This window comes from Odocoileus virginianus, chromosome 30 (assembly GCF_023699985.2).
Source record: "Odocoileus virginianus isolate 20LAN1187 ecotype Illinois chromosome 30, Ovbor_1.2, whole genome shotgun sequence".
Lineage (NCBI taxonomy): Eukaryota > Metazoa > Chordata > Mammalia > Artiodactyla > Cervidae > Odocoileus > Odocoileus virginianus.
Genome location: NC_069703.1, coordinates 37,990,804 through 38,007,996, shown reverse-complemented (window position 1 = coordinate 38,007,996; position 17,193 = coordinate 37,990,804). Strand labels below are relative to the sequence as shown.

General features: G+C 44.4%; 1 protein-coding gene across 7 annotated transcripts in view; it reads right to left on the bottom strand.

Annotated features, from left to right (window-relative positions):
• The window catches only part of WDTC1 (WD and tetratricopeptide repeats 1), a 61,453-nt gene extending 45,234 nt beyond the window's left edge, over positions 1 to 16,219 (bottom strand). For 2 of the 7 annotated variants that reach the window (XM_070458996.1, XM_070459000.1), the window contains exons 1-3: positions 15,707 to 16,034; positions 1,855 to 2,002; positions 399 to 482 (exon numbers count right to left, since the gene is read on the bottom strand). In XM_070458996.1, the coding sequence (XP_070315097.1) occupies positions 399 to 482; positions 1,855 to 1,902 (132 nt within the window). In that variant the 5' untranslated portion in view covers positions 1,903 to 2,002; positions 15,707 to 16,034. Of the gene's footprint in view, positions 1 to 398; positions 483 to 1,854; positions 2,003 to 11,467; positions 11,764 to 15,706; positions 16,037 to 16,198 lie in introns of those variants that run through there. The other 5 variants (XM_070458998.1, XM_070458999.1, XM_070459001.1 and 2 more) reach the window with 5 other exon arrangements.
• Positions 16,220 to 17,193: the final 974 nt, after the last annotated feature.

Below are 17,193 nucleotides of genomic sequence, written 5' to 3'. Positions count from 1 at the left end.
AAGCATGTGTGTGTGTGTGTGTGTGTGTGTGTGTGTGTGTGTGTGAGAGAGAGAGAGAGAGAGAGAAAACACTTTGTAAACTCTAAATTCACATACAAAGGTAAGAATCTTAACTGTCCAAGCCAACAGTAAAATCAGCGGTATGAAGGAAATTCAGTAGTCTTTTCCAAGCACCAAGGAAATAATATGACAAAAAACAACTTCTGTGTGACCATGTGAATCACTAATCTTGATTCAGATTTCTGTGCCTAATAAAGCTGCTGTAAAGGAGAGGTAACCTTCAGGTATGACCTACAGAGAAAAACTGTTTATGCCTTGAACAGTGCCAAGAGGATTCTCAGCAGGCAGAGAGTGGAGAACCAGTCGTCTGCATCAAGGGTGCAAACTGGATCTCTTACCTGCAGCTCTGCTTCCAGGCCCAGCCGTCTGATAAAGGGATCAGTGACATGGTACCGTCGCTCAAAACTCAGGGCACCCCGCTCCTGGGGGACAGAAACAAGCTCATAGGTTCACTGATTCAAATGTAACATGATTTACTATGCTCCTATTACACATACAGCATTGTGCTGGGCTAGAGCTAGAAAAAGAGAACAAGAAACTGGCCTGCAGGAAATTATACTATACTTCGGCAGGGATTAGAGAATAGAAGCGAGTATGTAATTAAGCACTAAGTCATAATTGTTAGGTTCCAAAAAAGAAACCTGAAACAACAAATAGGGAATGTTTTCATATTTAGGTTAAAGAAGGTGGGCAACATCTTTAGGACACATATTGCAGGATATATACAAAGGAGAAAAATAACTTGCATGGTCCTCCAATTCTGTGACTCTGTGCTTCTAGGAATTAGTCCTGGCCCCTGAGGGCCACCCAATCTAATGAAATGAAACCAAAAAAGCATCCTGACAAGTGGACAAAGCTGCAAAAGGATGCAGGGCAAAATACATGAAACACAGAATAATGTGCACCAAGTAATTAGCTCATGTAGAAGTATATACTCAGTCCTTCTAGATGGTGACCACACCTTATGCTGCATGCCACTTAATTTTTAAAAGATTTTTGGCACCTAACCTTTACAAAGAACTTTCTTGGGTTCTTTTAGATTTTATCCTCAAGATTAGCCTGCAGGCAGACAGACATTATTATTGTTTAACAGTATAAAACCACGGCACAAGGAGGTGAAATGACTAAAATCATACAGGTAGTTAATTAGGGCAGTGAGATTATAAGCTCCTGACCCCAGCCTGGGGTTCTTATTTCAGAAGCACATCTTGTCTTGGTTGAATCTCCTCCATTAAACCCCTGTGTTTCTTTACTGAAGGCCTCCCTGACAAAGTCTGGGCTACAAAGCTAAATGAGTGTGACTGCCCAGTCACCTATTCATCTCACAGTACTAGAGTGTTTTCCATGTACAAACCGCAGAGAAGAGGTGCAGGCTTTGGTACAGGAGACCCTCGACGAAAAGAAGAGCAAGCTTAAGCTAAAGTGAGATTAGGACTCTCCCAGGTTCAGCTGAGCAGCCGCAGCAACATGAAGAAGCTCTACTTACTTACTTCTGCTGCACCCCCACCCTCAGAGATGTGCACACTCATGCTCCCCTCCTCACCAGACTCCATCAATCTCAGGAGCCCAGGTACAAGTGCTTGGACAGAGGAATCTGCATGCATTCCATGTTCTTGGATAAAAGAAGATCAGAGTCAAGAGACCTTGGCTCTAGTCCTGGGTCTGTCACTAATTAAATTATTTGTGCAACTTCGGGCAAGTCAGAGACTCTAGTCATCAGTTTACTCAGCTATAAAAGAAACCTGTGGGGAAAAAAGGACCTCATGTTCTGGATCATGGGCCTGGGTTGCTTACCTTTATCTGCCTACGGATGAGGTCTCTAGTTATGTTGACTTTTGCCATCTTCTCTTAATGGGTTCAACAGAGGGACGCTATAGAAGGATCTTCAGGACCCTTGAGCATTCCAGCCAAGCCCAGGTCCACAAGACACACATTTAATTACCTGGGGGGAGAAAAAAATCATCAAACATTGGGGGATGGGAAAAGGTAGCTTTGGAGCCCTGATTCCACCCCTAAAATACCCCACCAGCCTACCCAGTAAACTGGCTATTGCCTGTGATTTATGACATGGTGCACTGGCCCTGCTCCATAGTGGTGAAGAACCTCTGGAGGGTCAAGCGGGCAGAGGAGAAACAGTGATTCAGAGCCACAGGGAATACTGGAACAGACACTGAAGGAGGGTGTGCTTCTCCAGAAAGTGTGTGTGTGTGTGTGTGTGTGTGTGACTATGAGGATGAAGGAAGATGGAAACACATCCTGAGACACTGAAGGAGGGTGTGCTTCTCCAGAAAGTGTGTGTGTGTGTGTGTGTGTGTGTGTGTGTGTGTGTGACTATGAGGGTGAAGGAAGATGGAAACACATCCTGAAAGGAAGAACAAGGCATACAGTGAGAAAGATGTCAAGTTTCACTTGCTCAGTATGCATCTGTGGCCACCAGTCTGTAACTTTTAATTATGCTTCAAACTCCTTGACCTTCAGCTTAGCTTTCCCCTGACCCAAATCAGTATCACAGACAGAACATTCAACTTTCTGACAGATTCACCGAGTCAAAGAGTGGAGAGGAAATGTAATGGTGACCATGTCCAACTTTAAGAAAACCTTCTTCAGTATCCTCATAGGTAGATTTTCATATTCAGAACCTCTTGAAGCAAACTATTTCTTTGTTATACAACTCTGACAGAGAAACCATTTCTGATAATTTACCATTAAGAAAGCACAAAATATGGGAAATAAAAAAGTTCCAAACTGAAGCACACTCATCACAGAGTTTGGAAGAGCAAAATAAATAAATAAAGCCACTCAGGTTTCCAATGATAGAGGAACAGCTAAATAACGGATAGCCATATGATATAATGCAGCATTAGAAAGGCTACTTGTGAAAGAAAAATGCTTATATCACATTGCCTGTATTTTCTTTTGCAATAAACACTATCACCACAGCTATGTTTAAAAAAGGAAATATAAAAAATAACAATTGCCATCTTTACATAGTGGTATGACTGAATCTTTCCTTCTACTTTTTGATGTTTTCAAATTTTTTCTATACAAGCACATTAATTTTACAATCAGAAAAAAAAAAACCAGCTAGAGAAAATAATCCCACGAAATTTTAAAGAAAGTTCTGCCTCTTGTTATGCCCACTTTTTGGTCCTGTTTCTACCTCTGGAGTCACACAGGAGGTCCAGTCTTTCTTCTCCGTGATGGCCTTATGACAATGGCTTGGGGACCCATCAGGCCTCTCTGCCAACACTCCTGAGTCACCCCTGAAGCCACTTCTGGATCTTCTGGCCCGGGCTTTCCTCCTGCTGGCCTCCTGCAGATCCCTTGTACACCCTCCTAAAACCAAACATTCCCCACCTGAGCTGTGAGCAGACTCCTTCCCTTCCTTTTGGCATTTAACCACAAAAGGAGACTCCTTTTATAAACACTATGTTATTGGAGATAGCTTTTTTCCCCTTTAGTACTAGGCACACAGTAGGACAATAAAAAAAACTTGCTGCCTGATTAGATGTTCCCATTCAGCTTGAATTCTTTGGGGTTTATGTCTCCATGATCTATTTTGGGATTACAAGCTCTTAAAAGGGCAAGAACCTTCCCTTAGAATGTGGAAGCCAAACAGCACTGCATCTCAGTAAGCACTACCCGGGATATACGGAAGTCATGGGCACTACCGAGGATCACAAGACCTACAAGCACCAAGAACATCCAGGGATGCTATTTAAGAATTACAATTCTGTCAGTTCTAATGAGATGGATGAAACTGGAGCCCATTATACAGAGCGAAGTAAGCCAGAAAGATAAAGACCATTACAGTATACTAACACATATATATGGACTTTAGAAAGATGGTAACGATAACCCTATATGCAAAACAGAAAAAGAGACTCAGATGTATGGAACAGACTTGTGGACTCTGGGAGAAGGAGAGGGTGGGATGTTTCAGGAGAACAGCATTGAAACATGTATATCTAGGGTGAAACGGATAACCAGCTCAGGTTGGGTACATGAGACAAGTGCTCGGGCCTGGTGCACTGGGAAGACCCAGAGGGATCGGGTGGAGAGGGAGGTGGGAGGGGGAACTAGGATGGGGAATACATGTAAATCCATGGCTAATTCATATCAATGTATAACAAAAACTACTGTAATGATGTAAAGTAATTAGCCTCCAACTAATAAAAATTAAAAAAAAATAAAATTAAAAAAAAAAAAAAAAAAAAGAATTACAATTCTGGGATGGCTTTTCCAGGGGCCCTTGGCTATCAAATTAAAATTATGAATTTGAACAAACTGACATGAATTAAGCACTGGCCTGCAATTGTGTTTATGGCTCTGATTTGTGTTATAACAGTCAAAGCCAAAATATTAACAGTAATTGCCCCCACAATCACCAAGAATATGTGATGGGGCTTATCACAATGGAAAACACCAAAGTCAGTGAGTATATCTGATATAAAGTAAGACCAGCCATGTGTCCTTGGTCAAGTCTCTTAATCTAAGTAGGCACTCATTCCTGTGACTCACTGGCACAGGAAGCATTGAAATAAACACGAAAGGGGCCACGCATGCTTCACCAGAAGAAGGCTCACTTTTTCCTCCCAACACCCTTTTCCTTAGAAGGTTACTGGGAAGGTCAAATAGAATAATGTAAGTATAAAGCCTTTTCCCTAATTTTATTTTGAAAGGAACATAAATACGTGTATCTGCTAAGAAATAGTAAGTTGCCAAATATTATGTACTTACTATGTTCCAAAAATTGTGCTAAGTGCTTTATATTTATTCATCCATTCATTTATTCACTCAACAAGTGAGCACAAGAAGCTTCTACTATATGCCAGGTACTATTCCAGGCCTAGGAGACATAGCAGTGAACAAAACAGATAAATTCCTTATTTTCAGGGTACCTATATTCCAGCAAGAGGGGATAGGTAACAAATAATACAAATAAAACTATATCCAATAGTGAAAAGTGCTATGATGAAAATAAAACAAGCTGACCAGAGAGTGACTGATGAGCTACTTTTAGACTTGAGGTTAAAAAAGATATGGTGCATTTTGGAGTTGTCTGGCTGCTCAGCATGTGAACTTCCTTCCTGTATTTTGGGAATTTCCCATCTGATGAGGCTGGTGGGAAGTGGAGAGCCCTCTCACTATGAAGTGAGAATGGTGGAGACAAGATTCTCTTTCTAGGCTCTCCTACACCTAGTGTGTGTGCGTATGGCCCAGGCTACGTCAATAGACACATGAGCCCCAGACCTTAATTGAGATCTGCTGTCACAGAATCAGAGGATCATGGGGAGTCCATGCCGGCAGGAAGCAGTGCTACAGTTGCTATTAAGGTCCAGTCAGCTGGTGGTGGTGTAAGCTATGCAATGGCGGCAGTGACTTCATGGACTGGTTCTGTGAATTATTTTGGCTGTGGGTCCTGGCTGCTAACTAATTCCCTTGTTCCAGTCCATTCTTCAAGCCTGGCTTTGTGGCCTTCCTTAGTATTTTGTTGAGTTTCCTTAATATCCTTTCAAGAATCAGCTAGAATTGGTTTCTGTTGCTGACAACTACAAATCCAGTCTGATATAGAGGAGTTCTCTGAGATGACAACATTTAAGCTGAAATGTGAATGGCAAGAAGTCACAAAGATCTAGGGGGATACAAATGAGAAGGGAGACAACCAGTGCTAACATCAGCTCAAAAGCTTATATGGTAGATGCTGCTCCTATCGTCACTGTCCTATCATCACACAAGGAGACACAGTCATAGATAGGAAACAACTCCCACAACGTCACATAGCTGATAAACCGGAGCCGGAGCAGGGACCCAAACCTAAAACTGTATGTACAGTCTTAACCACTATGTATACATAAATAAATTACTATGGTATGCAGTTTCCTAGAGTAATGATCACTACAAGAATCCCCAAAGTGAAAGTTGCTCAGCCGTGCCCGACTCTTTGTGACCCCATGGACTATACAGTCAATGGAATTCTCCAGACCAAAATACTGAAGTGGGAAGCCTTTCCCTTCTCCAGAGGATCTTCCCAACCCAGGGATCAAACCCAGGTCTCCTGCACTGCAGGCAGATTCTTTACCAGCTGAGCCACAAAGGGAAGCCCAAGAATATTGGAGTGGGCAGCCTGTCCCTTCTCCAGCAGATCTTTCCAGTCCAGGAATAGAACTGGAGTCTCCTGCACTGCAGGCAGATTCTTTACCAACTGAGCTATCAGGGAATCCCCAAAAGAGCCAAATAAATTGTCATTATTCATCCACTAATGTTCTTAAAACGTAAACTGAATTTTTACCAAGCACCAAGCACTGTGCTAGTCATGAGGGAATACTGAAGATGAAAAGATACAGTACCCATGCTGAGAAGCAAAGAACCAAAGGCAAGGCACTTTGGGGGATTCCTGGTGGTCCAGCAGTTAGGACTCGGTGTTTTCACTGCCAAGGGCGTGCGTGCAGTCTCTGGTGGGGGAACTAAAATCCCACAAGCCACAAGGAGCTCTAGCTAATATTGGTGTGTGGCTTGGAAATACTAAAAGGAACAAGAAGGGTAAAAGCAGAAAAACCAGGCAAGCAAAAATCACTGGTATTCAGGTAAATGGTAAAATGGAAACTGGGATTTAAAACAGTATCAGACTGGTAGGCAGAGGTTTAAGACCCCAAATGTCAAATTTAACACAACTGCTGCTCAGGTGGTATTTTGGTAAACAGCTCCATCCCCATCCTGAGAAGAAATGATAGCACACTGGCAGACAGCTTGTTCTGTAACACAGCCCACCCTCTCTTCTCTAAGCAAACAGTGCCTTTTCATAAACTTTTAGAGGCAGACAAGCATAACTGGAAATGCTTCTAGGTAGAGATCATTTAAAAGGCTCACCTCAGGAGAGAAATACACTCAAATGTACAGAGGGCATAACTAGTTTCATACTTCTCAAATACAAATAATCAGAGCAATAAATAAAAGTTATATGAATACGAGATTCAATCATGGTCAAATTTTAAAAGCATTATTTTAAGGAATGTTCAGAAATAGTCGATTCTACAGAGTAAAGAACTTATAGACATGATATGAACGAAATATTGAAATTGGCAAAAGGAAGTTACATGTGTGTGTGTGTGTGTGTGTGTGTGTATGTATGATTAAACACTAGAAAAGTGTTTAATTCAAGAGAATTTCTATCTCTGGTGCAGTATGCAAATTACATAATGTTCAGTTCTGTTGAGGGGTAAAAAGACCAAACTAAGTGACTGCAAGAATCCATAAAGTAACAACTTCAGTGTCTACTCTGCCAGGTACAGTGCTACACTAAGAGCACACAATGTAGTCAAAGTTACTTGAGTATCAAAGGCACCCAGGCCATAATCAGAACTCCAAAGAGAGACTGAAGAAGGCTAACTTTAACTTAGTCAAATGATCAAAATGAATAGCTAGGACAGTAAGTTCAGAAGGAACATGGAATAATAAATTAAATCTTATTTATACTCATTTATTCACACATCTAAACATATAACAGTAGGGCTAGACAGACTCCTGGGAAATCACTAGTGAAGAATGAAGAGTTTAACAGTCGACAAACAACTTTTTTGGGGCTGCGCGACACGGCTTGTGGGAACTTAGCTCCCCAACCAGGGACTGAACTGAGGCCATCACAGTGAAAGGGCTGAGTCCTAACCACCAGGGAACTCCCAGACAACAAGAAACTTAATGTACCTTCTTCATCCTAAGGATAGCACAGTTAATAAATAAACTCTGATTTTCACACTTAAAGCTCTCATAACATTGAGGGCTAATTTGCTGGCAGAACATGAAAGTTCAAGAAAACGTTCTCCAGCTAGAATACAAAGGTTTAGGAATGTTATTTACTTGTAATTTAAGATACTACAGGCAAACTCCAGCTGATATTCAATGGAAACGAGGAAGAAAGAAGCCAGTTTTTGTGAATCAGGAATATGAGAAATATAGAAACACCTAAGGCACAGAGGAAAACGTCATAAAGAAAACGTGAGCTTCTATGTAGATGTTGTATCTTCCAAAAGGTATTCTGTTCCTGGAGCTCTAAAGCACCCAGAACTTAACACCATCACTTCCACAAACTTTTAATTCAGGCTACTGGGATACTTTCTTCAATGGGCCTATATCTGTTACAGTTAAAGCAAGCTAGTAAAATTCAGTTTGGAGGACTTAAACGCATACTTCATAATGCAAGTGTTAGTCACTCAGTCATGTTCGACTCTGTGTAACCCCATGGACTGTAGCCCACCAGGCTCCTCTGTCCATGGGACTCTCCAGGCAAGAATACTGGAGTGGGTTACCATTTCCTTCTCCAGGGCCATAATGCAAAGGGTACCAGTAATATAACAGCTTGAGGTTAACAAACCCTAGAACAAAGTACACCTGGAGAAGATTACTCACCTGGAACCAAGGATTAAACGGTAACATGCAAACACGAGGAGCCACCCATTTTAGGTGTGCCTGAGTCCTTGTCTGGGCTCTGGTTAATGCAGCAGAAAGAGAAGCAGACTTAAAACACACAGGCACCCGGGCCTGAATTTCAGCCTCTGGTTGGGCAAGTTACTTAATCTCTCCGAGTTTCAATTTGCTCACTTGTAAAAGAGGGATGCTAACCTACTTCAATGGATCATTGTGAGGAATAAATGAAGTATGTATGAAAGGGCAAAATATATACCTGGATCATAGTAGGGCTTAATAGATGGTTAATTGAAGGCTTAGTTGGACACGACTGAAGTGACTTAGCAGCAGCAGCAGTAGTGAAATGAAAGTCGCTCAGTTGTGTCCGACTCTTTTGTGACCCCACGGACATTCTTCAGGCTAGAATACTGGAGTGGGTAGCTGTTCCCTTCTCCAGGGGATCTTCCCAAGCCAGGGATCAAACCCAGGTCTCCCACGTTGCAGGCAGATTCTTTACCAGCTGAGCCACAAGGGAAGCCCAAGCTGGAGTGGGTAGCCTATCCCTGCTCCAGAGGACCTTCCCCACCCAGGAATCGAACCGGCCTCTCCTGGATTGCAGGCAGATTCTTTACCAACTGAGCTATGAGGGAATAGAAGGTAGCCAAACCTAAATTCTAAGACCGGATAACTCCTGTTATCTATGCTCAGTGACACGTGTTACAACATTTCTTCCACATTTCCTTTCCTACTAGAGAGACAAAGCTGACATTGAGGATTCCATTGTGTGTGGTATGGTGAGGCATAGAGAACAGGATGTCTTTATCACCTCTGCTAGCTTTGAAATACAAGATCAGGAGAAAAAAAGTGACTTTGTTGAAAACAAAGAAATTCCATACAAAACTTGTGTAAGAATGCATATAGTAACATTATTCACAATAGCTAAAAGGTAGAAACAACCAAAATGTCCATCAACTGATGAATGGATAAACAAAATGTGGCATATCCATACAATGGAATGTTATTTGGTCATAAAAAGGAATGAAATATTGATTCACGCTGTAACATGGATGAAAACTTGAACACATTATGCTTAGGGAAAGAAGCCAGTCCCAAAATGCCACATATTGTGTGAATTCATTTATATGAAATCTCAAGAATAGAAAAAGCTATAGAGACAGAAAGTAGATTAGTGGTTGTCTAGGGTTGAGAGAGAAGATGGGGTGATTGGGGGTGGGCAGTGATAGCTAAAGGGTATGGTTTTCTTTTGGGGGGGGGGGATGACGAAAATGTTCCAGAATTAGATGGTTATACAACTGTGACTATATCAAAAAGTGAAGAACTGCACACATTAAAAGCATGGGTTTTATGGTAAGTAAATTATATCTCAGCTGTAAAGGAGGAAAAGTCCCAAAACCCTTTCTTCGGTTCTCTACCTCAAAACCACAATTTAAGAAAATTTAGTTCTCACCCTTTCCTTCATTTGTCTCCTAACTCGAATAGCAGTTATTTATGTGGCTTCTTTTCCTTAACAGACTGAAAACATCCTGAGGGCCAACTCTACCTGATTCATCTACTGACCCCTCCTGGGTCTCCCAAGGAGTTATGTGGGCTTAGCAGGTACCAATATATTAAAACTTGCTGAATGAATAACAGCATGACTGCCCTGCATACAAACATTATACCTATCACAATGCTTCTGTTCATGCTTTTATTTGAACTTCACAATATCTTGAGAGGAAGCTGGAAAGTTCCTATGATCCCCTTTTAACAAGGACGAACTGAAGCCCACTGCTACGTGGTACTGAGGGAGAGGCACTGAACTGGGATTAGGGTCTTGTGCTCCAGGCCAAGACCTGCCTCTAACTGGCTATGTAACTCGGTGAGTATGGCATTTCATTCCCTCAGCCTATTTACCCATCTGTAAAATGAGAGGTAGACTGAGATGCACTGCAAAATTCGTTCCAATTCCATTATCCCAGGACACACTGCTAGGAAGCAGTAGAGTGGAGATCAAACCCACATCATCTATATTCTCTTTCCTCTGGACTTGCTGCCTCCCACTGCAGGGAGGTGCCCCCAGCTGAGTGACAACTGACCGACCTCCCTGTCAACATCCTGAATTATGCAAAAAGATATATGCAAGTTTCCTCTCTATTTGCAATGGTTTTCCTACTGGAGCAATCCTATGGGGGGAAAAAAAGCACTTCCAATGCATTAAGGTAATCTGAACTAAAATAATAAAATAAAAAGTTGGCTGTGGAGTCCAACAGACCTCAGGTTCAAATTCCAGTTCTGCCACTTACTTTCTCTGTGACAGTATTTCTAAACCTCAGTTTCCTAATCTATAAAACAGGGATTATAAAGCCCACCTTCACAGAGTGATGAGGAATGGGAGGAACCACATATGTAAAATGCCTGACACTGAGTCTGTAAATAGTATTTATTGGACATTCTAAGCACTTTATAAGTACTATCTGACAGACTTCTCTTCATTACAGCCCTATGAGATGGGTACTACTATAATTCTCATTTTATAGATGAAGGACTGAGGCATGGAGAAGTTAACCTGCCCAAAGTTACAGTCATTAAATGAAGAGTCAAACTAGGTAGTTTATCTCCAGAACCCAGGCTGTTGACCACTAAAAAAGAACTACTACTACTATCTTTATTTAGAGCACATCCAAGCAGTCTTTGCCAGAAGAAACTCTGTCTCTTATCATTTCTTAGGGTTAAGCTAAGGCATCAAAATCACCTTGACTCTGCTGGTCTCAAACACAAACTTAAAGGTTGCATTTCAGGGTCATGGACTAAGTTGGCACAAGAACATCTGAGAAAGGTGTGGATGGCAGGACAAGTCCATCAGCCAAGCATCAGTGGAAAAGTTCTTTGCCATCTTTGAGGCTCCTGGCTTAAATGATTCCGTGTGGGGCTGACTGAAGCATTCTCTGGGAAAGGCCATCCTAAGAAATGCTCCACTTTGTGGGAGCACTGGATGAAAACTCACCTTGATGTCTTCTCTGTCTGTAGAGTTCTCTATCGCCATCTGAGTTTTTAAAAGAATTTCCTGTTCTCAGAGCTTTGCTTTTCAGTGACCATACTAATTTATCTGTGATGTCACAGGGCCACAATTATCTTAAGGTAGTAGAAGGGAACAGAAACAGAAATAGGAGTATTCTGATAACGTTATCCTTTCTCACTGAATTCAAGAGCATCCAGTCTTGCATTTCACCTTTAACTTGCATCGTCCCAAATCCTGCCACAACTCAATGTACCTCTCATAGGGAAGACCTTTAAGTTTCACCCTCTAATTTCACTCCTAGTAGAAAGGTCAAGGAAAACTAAGTCAATCAATTTGGAAAGGTTTCCTTTTTGATTCAATTGCAGTTGTGTTACATCCAGATGTCCAGCTCAAAAGGGAACCGGAAGAGCCACTGGCACCCTTCATCAGGCCTCAACTGATGAAGCTCTCTGACCAGAAACGCCTGACTCCCATTCTGAGAAAGGCTCTCTAAAAGGTTTACGAATAAGCACAGTTTTATGTTTTCTGAAAATAAAATCTGGAGGTTATGAACAAGGACAAAATTTTACCAAGGTCCTGATCCTAACACTGCCTCCAAAGAGCTTGTAGACAGCTACCTGGGCAAGGACTGATCCTCCTCTGCCCCCTTCCCCAAGAAAATGGGGTTAATACCTCCCCAGATGGCTACAGGGAGGATTAAGGGTTATTATTCTTTGCATCCGACTCTGTCACAGCTCTAGCAGTTATGACTTTGTTCATTCTAAAATAAAACATTAAATATAAAGATGCAGCAGTGATCCCAGAATCTGACTCTACAACAGGGTGAGAATTTCCTTTCCACATGGCCTCCAACACTGCCTCCTATACCCCAACCTGTTGGCTGAATCCTCCTCTTATTCAGGCCTCAAGTTTTTAAGGTATTAGTCACTAATGCCACAAAGCCCTTTGTGGAGTCAGCAGCTGTTACTAATAGCATCAAGAATGAACCCCAGAACTACTCTCAGGGTTTCTGACAGGCCTGAATTCACCCTGAAGAAACCAAAGTCCCTTCACCCCCAAACCCAGGCCCTTGATGGGCAATAGATGAGATCTAATGAAAAGCAAATATTACATCCGTGAGTCCTCACAAACCCACTGTAAAGTAGCTGGTCATTTCACAGATCAGAAAAGCATAGCTCAGAGAGAACATGTGATTTGCTCTAGGACACGCATCTAAGAAGGTGCACACATAGGATCAGCATCAGCCCTACTATTACTCCCTGTGTAACCTCCAGCATATCTGTCAACTTTCTGGATCCTCAGTTTCCTCATCTGTAGAGTGGGAACAGTGATAATACTTATCACTAGGACTAAATGAAATATTGGAGAAAAAGTGTCCAGCAAGTGCCAGGCACAAAATATTCAATACATATTAGTTTTTTATGGATCAAAACAGCAGGAATTTTATATAATTTTCATATAGTAAGTTTAAAATACTAAAAAAAAAAAACAAAAACACCACCTTCTCCAGTTAACTACATAAGTATGAACTCCTCTACCATATCTTTGATAAAAAGTGGCAAAGCCTCTGCTTGAATACTTCCAATAATGGGTAACTCACTCCTTCACAACGCAGCCCATTTTGTTTTTAGAAAGCCAAATTCTCTCCTGTCAAGCCAACATCTACCCTCTTGGGATTCTCATCCTCTGATCTTAGTGCTGCATTCCAGAATCACACAGAGGAAAGTCCAGTTCCCTTTCCAAGGACAGTTCTTCAAGTATATGTCCCCCAGACTCTTAGCTCTGGTCCCTTCAGCTCCTGATTAAGTGTCACAGTCCCCCAGGAGAAGAGCTGGATCTGAATTCTGATCCTTTCACTTACTAGCTGTGTGGCCTTAAGCAAGTTATTTTGCCTCTCTGAACCAGTATCTTCATATGTATGCCAGGAAAAATGATTTTTGCCTCACCGGGTAGTCATGAAGGTTAAATTAGATAAAGTAAGAACACTACTGAGCATAGAGTCTGACATATACCAGGCCCTCAATAAATGTCAGTCACTTTTTAGGATGTATTCCAATTAGCAAATATCCCTCACAGTAAATGAGCCAGAATTAAATGTAACACAAGGGACTGGTTTCTGATGGGAACTATCAAGGCTTGGGTTTTTGAAGAGCTTTCTTATTATACAGCTGAGAAGAAAGCAAAGCCCAAGAGTTATATGGGTTTGGCAGCCCAAAGATGTGGTGGAGAATCTGGAAAGGTGACGATGAAAGAAGAAAGGAAACAGAATGGATCATTAAACCAGTCGCCCAAAAGAAAAGGTATCACCACACTATGTGTTGTCTACGACTCCCTCTTTGAGACCCAGGACTGCACATGCAGGCTATATTCCTTAATCCAAACGAGAGAAGAAAAATAATTAAAGAATAATTAAAGTCACAGTTCTGGATCGTCCCAGCAGTTAGCCTCTTCAGAGCTACAGATGTTTAGCAGGGGGCTTCTTCAGTTGTAACCTGCCAGATTCTGAAGCCCAGGTGTGTGAAAATATCCTTCACAGGATGTCCCATGAGTTCTTTCCAGCTAGGAAAGCAGTTTGACAACTTTAAAACTGGCAAAACGTCAATGATATCATCACCACAAGCATTACACATATGCTCTTTCCTTCAGTGACCCCAAGGGAAGGAATCCCAGGCACAAATATAAATTGCTGTTCAGTTATTCCTCAGAGTTGACCCCAAGCACTGCTTCTACAAATGGGAATGTGACTTGAACATAAGTGCCCCCAAACAGATCAAAAGAGGGAAGGATCGCTAGACTCCAGAACTAAAGCAGTGTGATCGCAAACTATGGCAGAAAAGGTTGTTTTCCCACCTACCAATGAAGCACAACAGCTTACAGTGAAGAAATTCATTGTCAGTCTTAAGACTCGGCCCAAAGAAGCCCTTCTAGTTACTCCTTGGCATGTGATAGAGGATCTGGTTATTACTATACTCAACAGCCAAGACTCAATTCAACCTCTTTAAAAACAGAAGAATTACAAAGAAGAAGCCAGAATTCAAAACAAAATAGCCTTAAGTAGTTCCTTCAACTTAGGAACAAAGACTAGCCACTCAAGAAGGACTGCAAGATACAGGAAAGTTGAGTGAGGCCACTGGGCATACCTGTGCTCTAGGTGGGGATTTCATAATGCCTCTGAGTCAGGAGGTGACCTCAGAATAGTTTTCTCAAAACTGTTTCAGGCTTTATTAAAAGTGATGACTTAACTGCCACTTTGCCCTAACCACCTACCCATCTTTAGGAAGAATGTGGAAGCTACAGCCACCCTACCAGGCTTTTAAACTCACTAACTTGAGAAGAAAACTTTAAAGTTGCTCTACCAGTTAAAGAAAGTCATAGAAGAAAAGGCCTTTGGGTGAAATAGTCAAATTAGGTTGTTAGACATGAGTCGTAAGTCCCGATATCTCTTTTCTAGAGACCCTGGTAGCACACCTGCAGAGGAGAGCCAGAGGGCACTGAGCAAATTCAACCTGGCTGGCAAGGGGGCGTCTCACTGCAGCTTTCAGCAACGAGTACTGGAACCTGCTGGGTCGCAGTCTCTCTCCTACTCCACACTTCCTACTTGCCCTTTGAAGTGGGTACTGAATAGCCAGTTCCCAAGTAAAGGCCCTTTTGTACGGGCGCTACAGTCGCCTGGTGGAAACACCTCGGCAGAGTTCAGTTTGGTGCCAGGATGGGCCACTGAAGGCATCTGAGGCTGCCAGAAGCCTGGACTGGACACGGGGACGGACACAGAGAGAGAGAGAGAGAGAGAGAGAGAGAGAAACTAAGAGAGAGCAGGAGGTCAGGTCAACGTTGCCCTCTCGGCACTTCCACCTGCCCCCTTCTTCCTGAGACCCGGGCCAGATCAGATGTCAAACAAAAACTCCGCAAAAAAGTCCCGTGATGGGACGACTTCCATCTCTCCCTCTGCTGAGGCTTCCCGAACTCCCAAAGCCTCCCCCCCGTCCCCCACGTCCCAGCCAGCCCTCCGTCCCCACCTCGCCCCCGGCTCACTCTGCCCCCCGCCCCGGCGAGGCCTGCCCCTTCTCGGGACACCCAGGGCCCCCCCCAGGCGGACAGGCTCAGGCCCCCGGGCAGGCAGGGCTGGGGCCGGCCCAGAGCAGAGGCGGCCCGTGCGCCCAAGGCTGCCGGAGCCGGTCCTCGCCTCGGCGCGAGCGGAGAGCAGGGGGCGGCGGCTACCCGTACCTGTCAGGCCTCTTCCTAGGACCGGTGGCGGCGCAACTTCAGGAGCCCATGTCCGCCCGGGGGGCCCGGCCCCTCTCCCCGGAGGGGGGGCGCGGATCCCGGGGAGGGGGCTGGGGAACCCGGGCTGCTCTAGCCCCTTCCCATGCTCCCCGCCCGGCGCCTGGCCGGGGCCGGACAGCGCCTCCGCCCGCCCCTGCGCACCGCCTCACACCCGCGCTCACACACACACTCACACTCCCTCGCGCGCTCTCACACACGCACTCCCCTCCCTCCTCCTCTGTTTATCTCCTCCAGCTGTCTGGGGACCCAGGAGAAGCCCAACACCGCGCCTGCGCCACGCAGTCTCCGCCCCCGCCCCGCGCTACACAGCCAGCGGCTACGCTACGGAGACAGCGCCCGGCAGTTTCCAGAATGGCGATCAGGCCCCCCCCGCCCCGACACCCTCCACTCCCCGCGCCCGGTCAACGTCTGCTGCCGGCGGCGCCCACTAACCTGCTAGTGGGGGAGCCCCGCACAGGCGCGGCCAATCCGCTTCGCCGCTCGCCAGACCGGCAGCCAGTGGGCGGGCGGAAAAGCTGGGCTAGGCCCTGGGGCATCCTGGGAGTAGTAGTTTTTCTCCGTCGAAGAACTCCCGCAGCGCGGGCTCACCCCGCCCAGTTGCCATTAGTTACCCGGACGCGCCTTCTACCCTGTATCCACGTAAAATGCTCGCTGCTGTCGCTTTTGGGACACTCCCCTCATCCATTTCCCCACAGAGCCCGACACAACCTCCTAAGAGCCTTCTCAAGACTTCCTCAGAGCCCCTTAATCGCGGGACCCCTGAAGGCTGGGGCCCCAGGTTCTCCCCCAGAGCCAAGTCTCAGCTCACTCCATCCTATTCTTGGGGGCTGCTGAAGCGGCACATTCCTCACCGTTCTCTCCCCGCCTGAAGGAGGAGGATAAAAGGTAATCAGCCTACACCGGGTGGCCTGGAGGGGAGCCAGTCATACACACACTCTTGGAAACCCTCAATCTGTTGGGAGAGACAAGATGCCTCTGAGATCGGTGGAAGTGCTGCTGGTTCCACCTCTGAGAGGCCGTTCCAGCCTTGTGGAGTCCAAGCCTAATGGGGGAGTCACTTCTTCTCTAAGGCAGTTCCCAAGGTCACAAGGGAGTCATCATGCCTAACTTCTGAAGGTAGAGACCGGGACCCACCCATGAGGAGCCTCCAGTCAGAAAAAGAAGACAAGGTCATCTTCTAAGAATGGAAACTTATCGCTCACCCATAGAGTGCCCTCTGTCAGACAATAACAATAATGTGCTTTTGCTGAGCATTTACTTACTATGTCAGCACTGTACATGTACAGTTCCTTGAAAAGCAAAAGTTAGTCGCACAGTCGTGTCCAACTCTTTGGGATCCCATGGACTGTAGCCCACCAGGTCCTCTGTCTGTGGAGTTCCTCAGGCAAGAGTACTGGAGTGGGTTGGCATTTCCTTCTCCAGGGGAT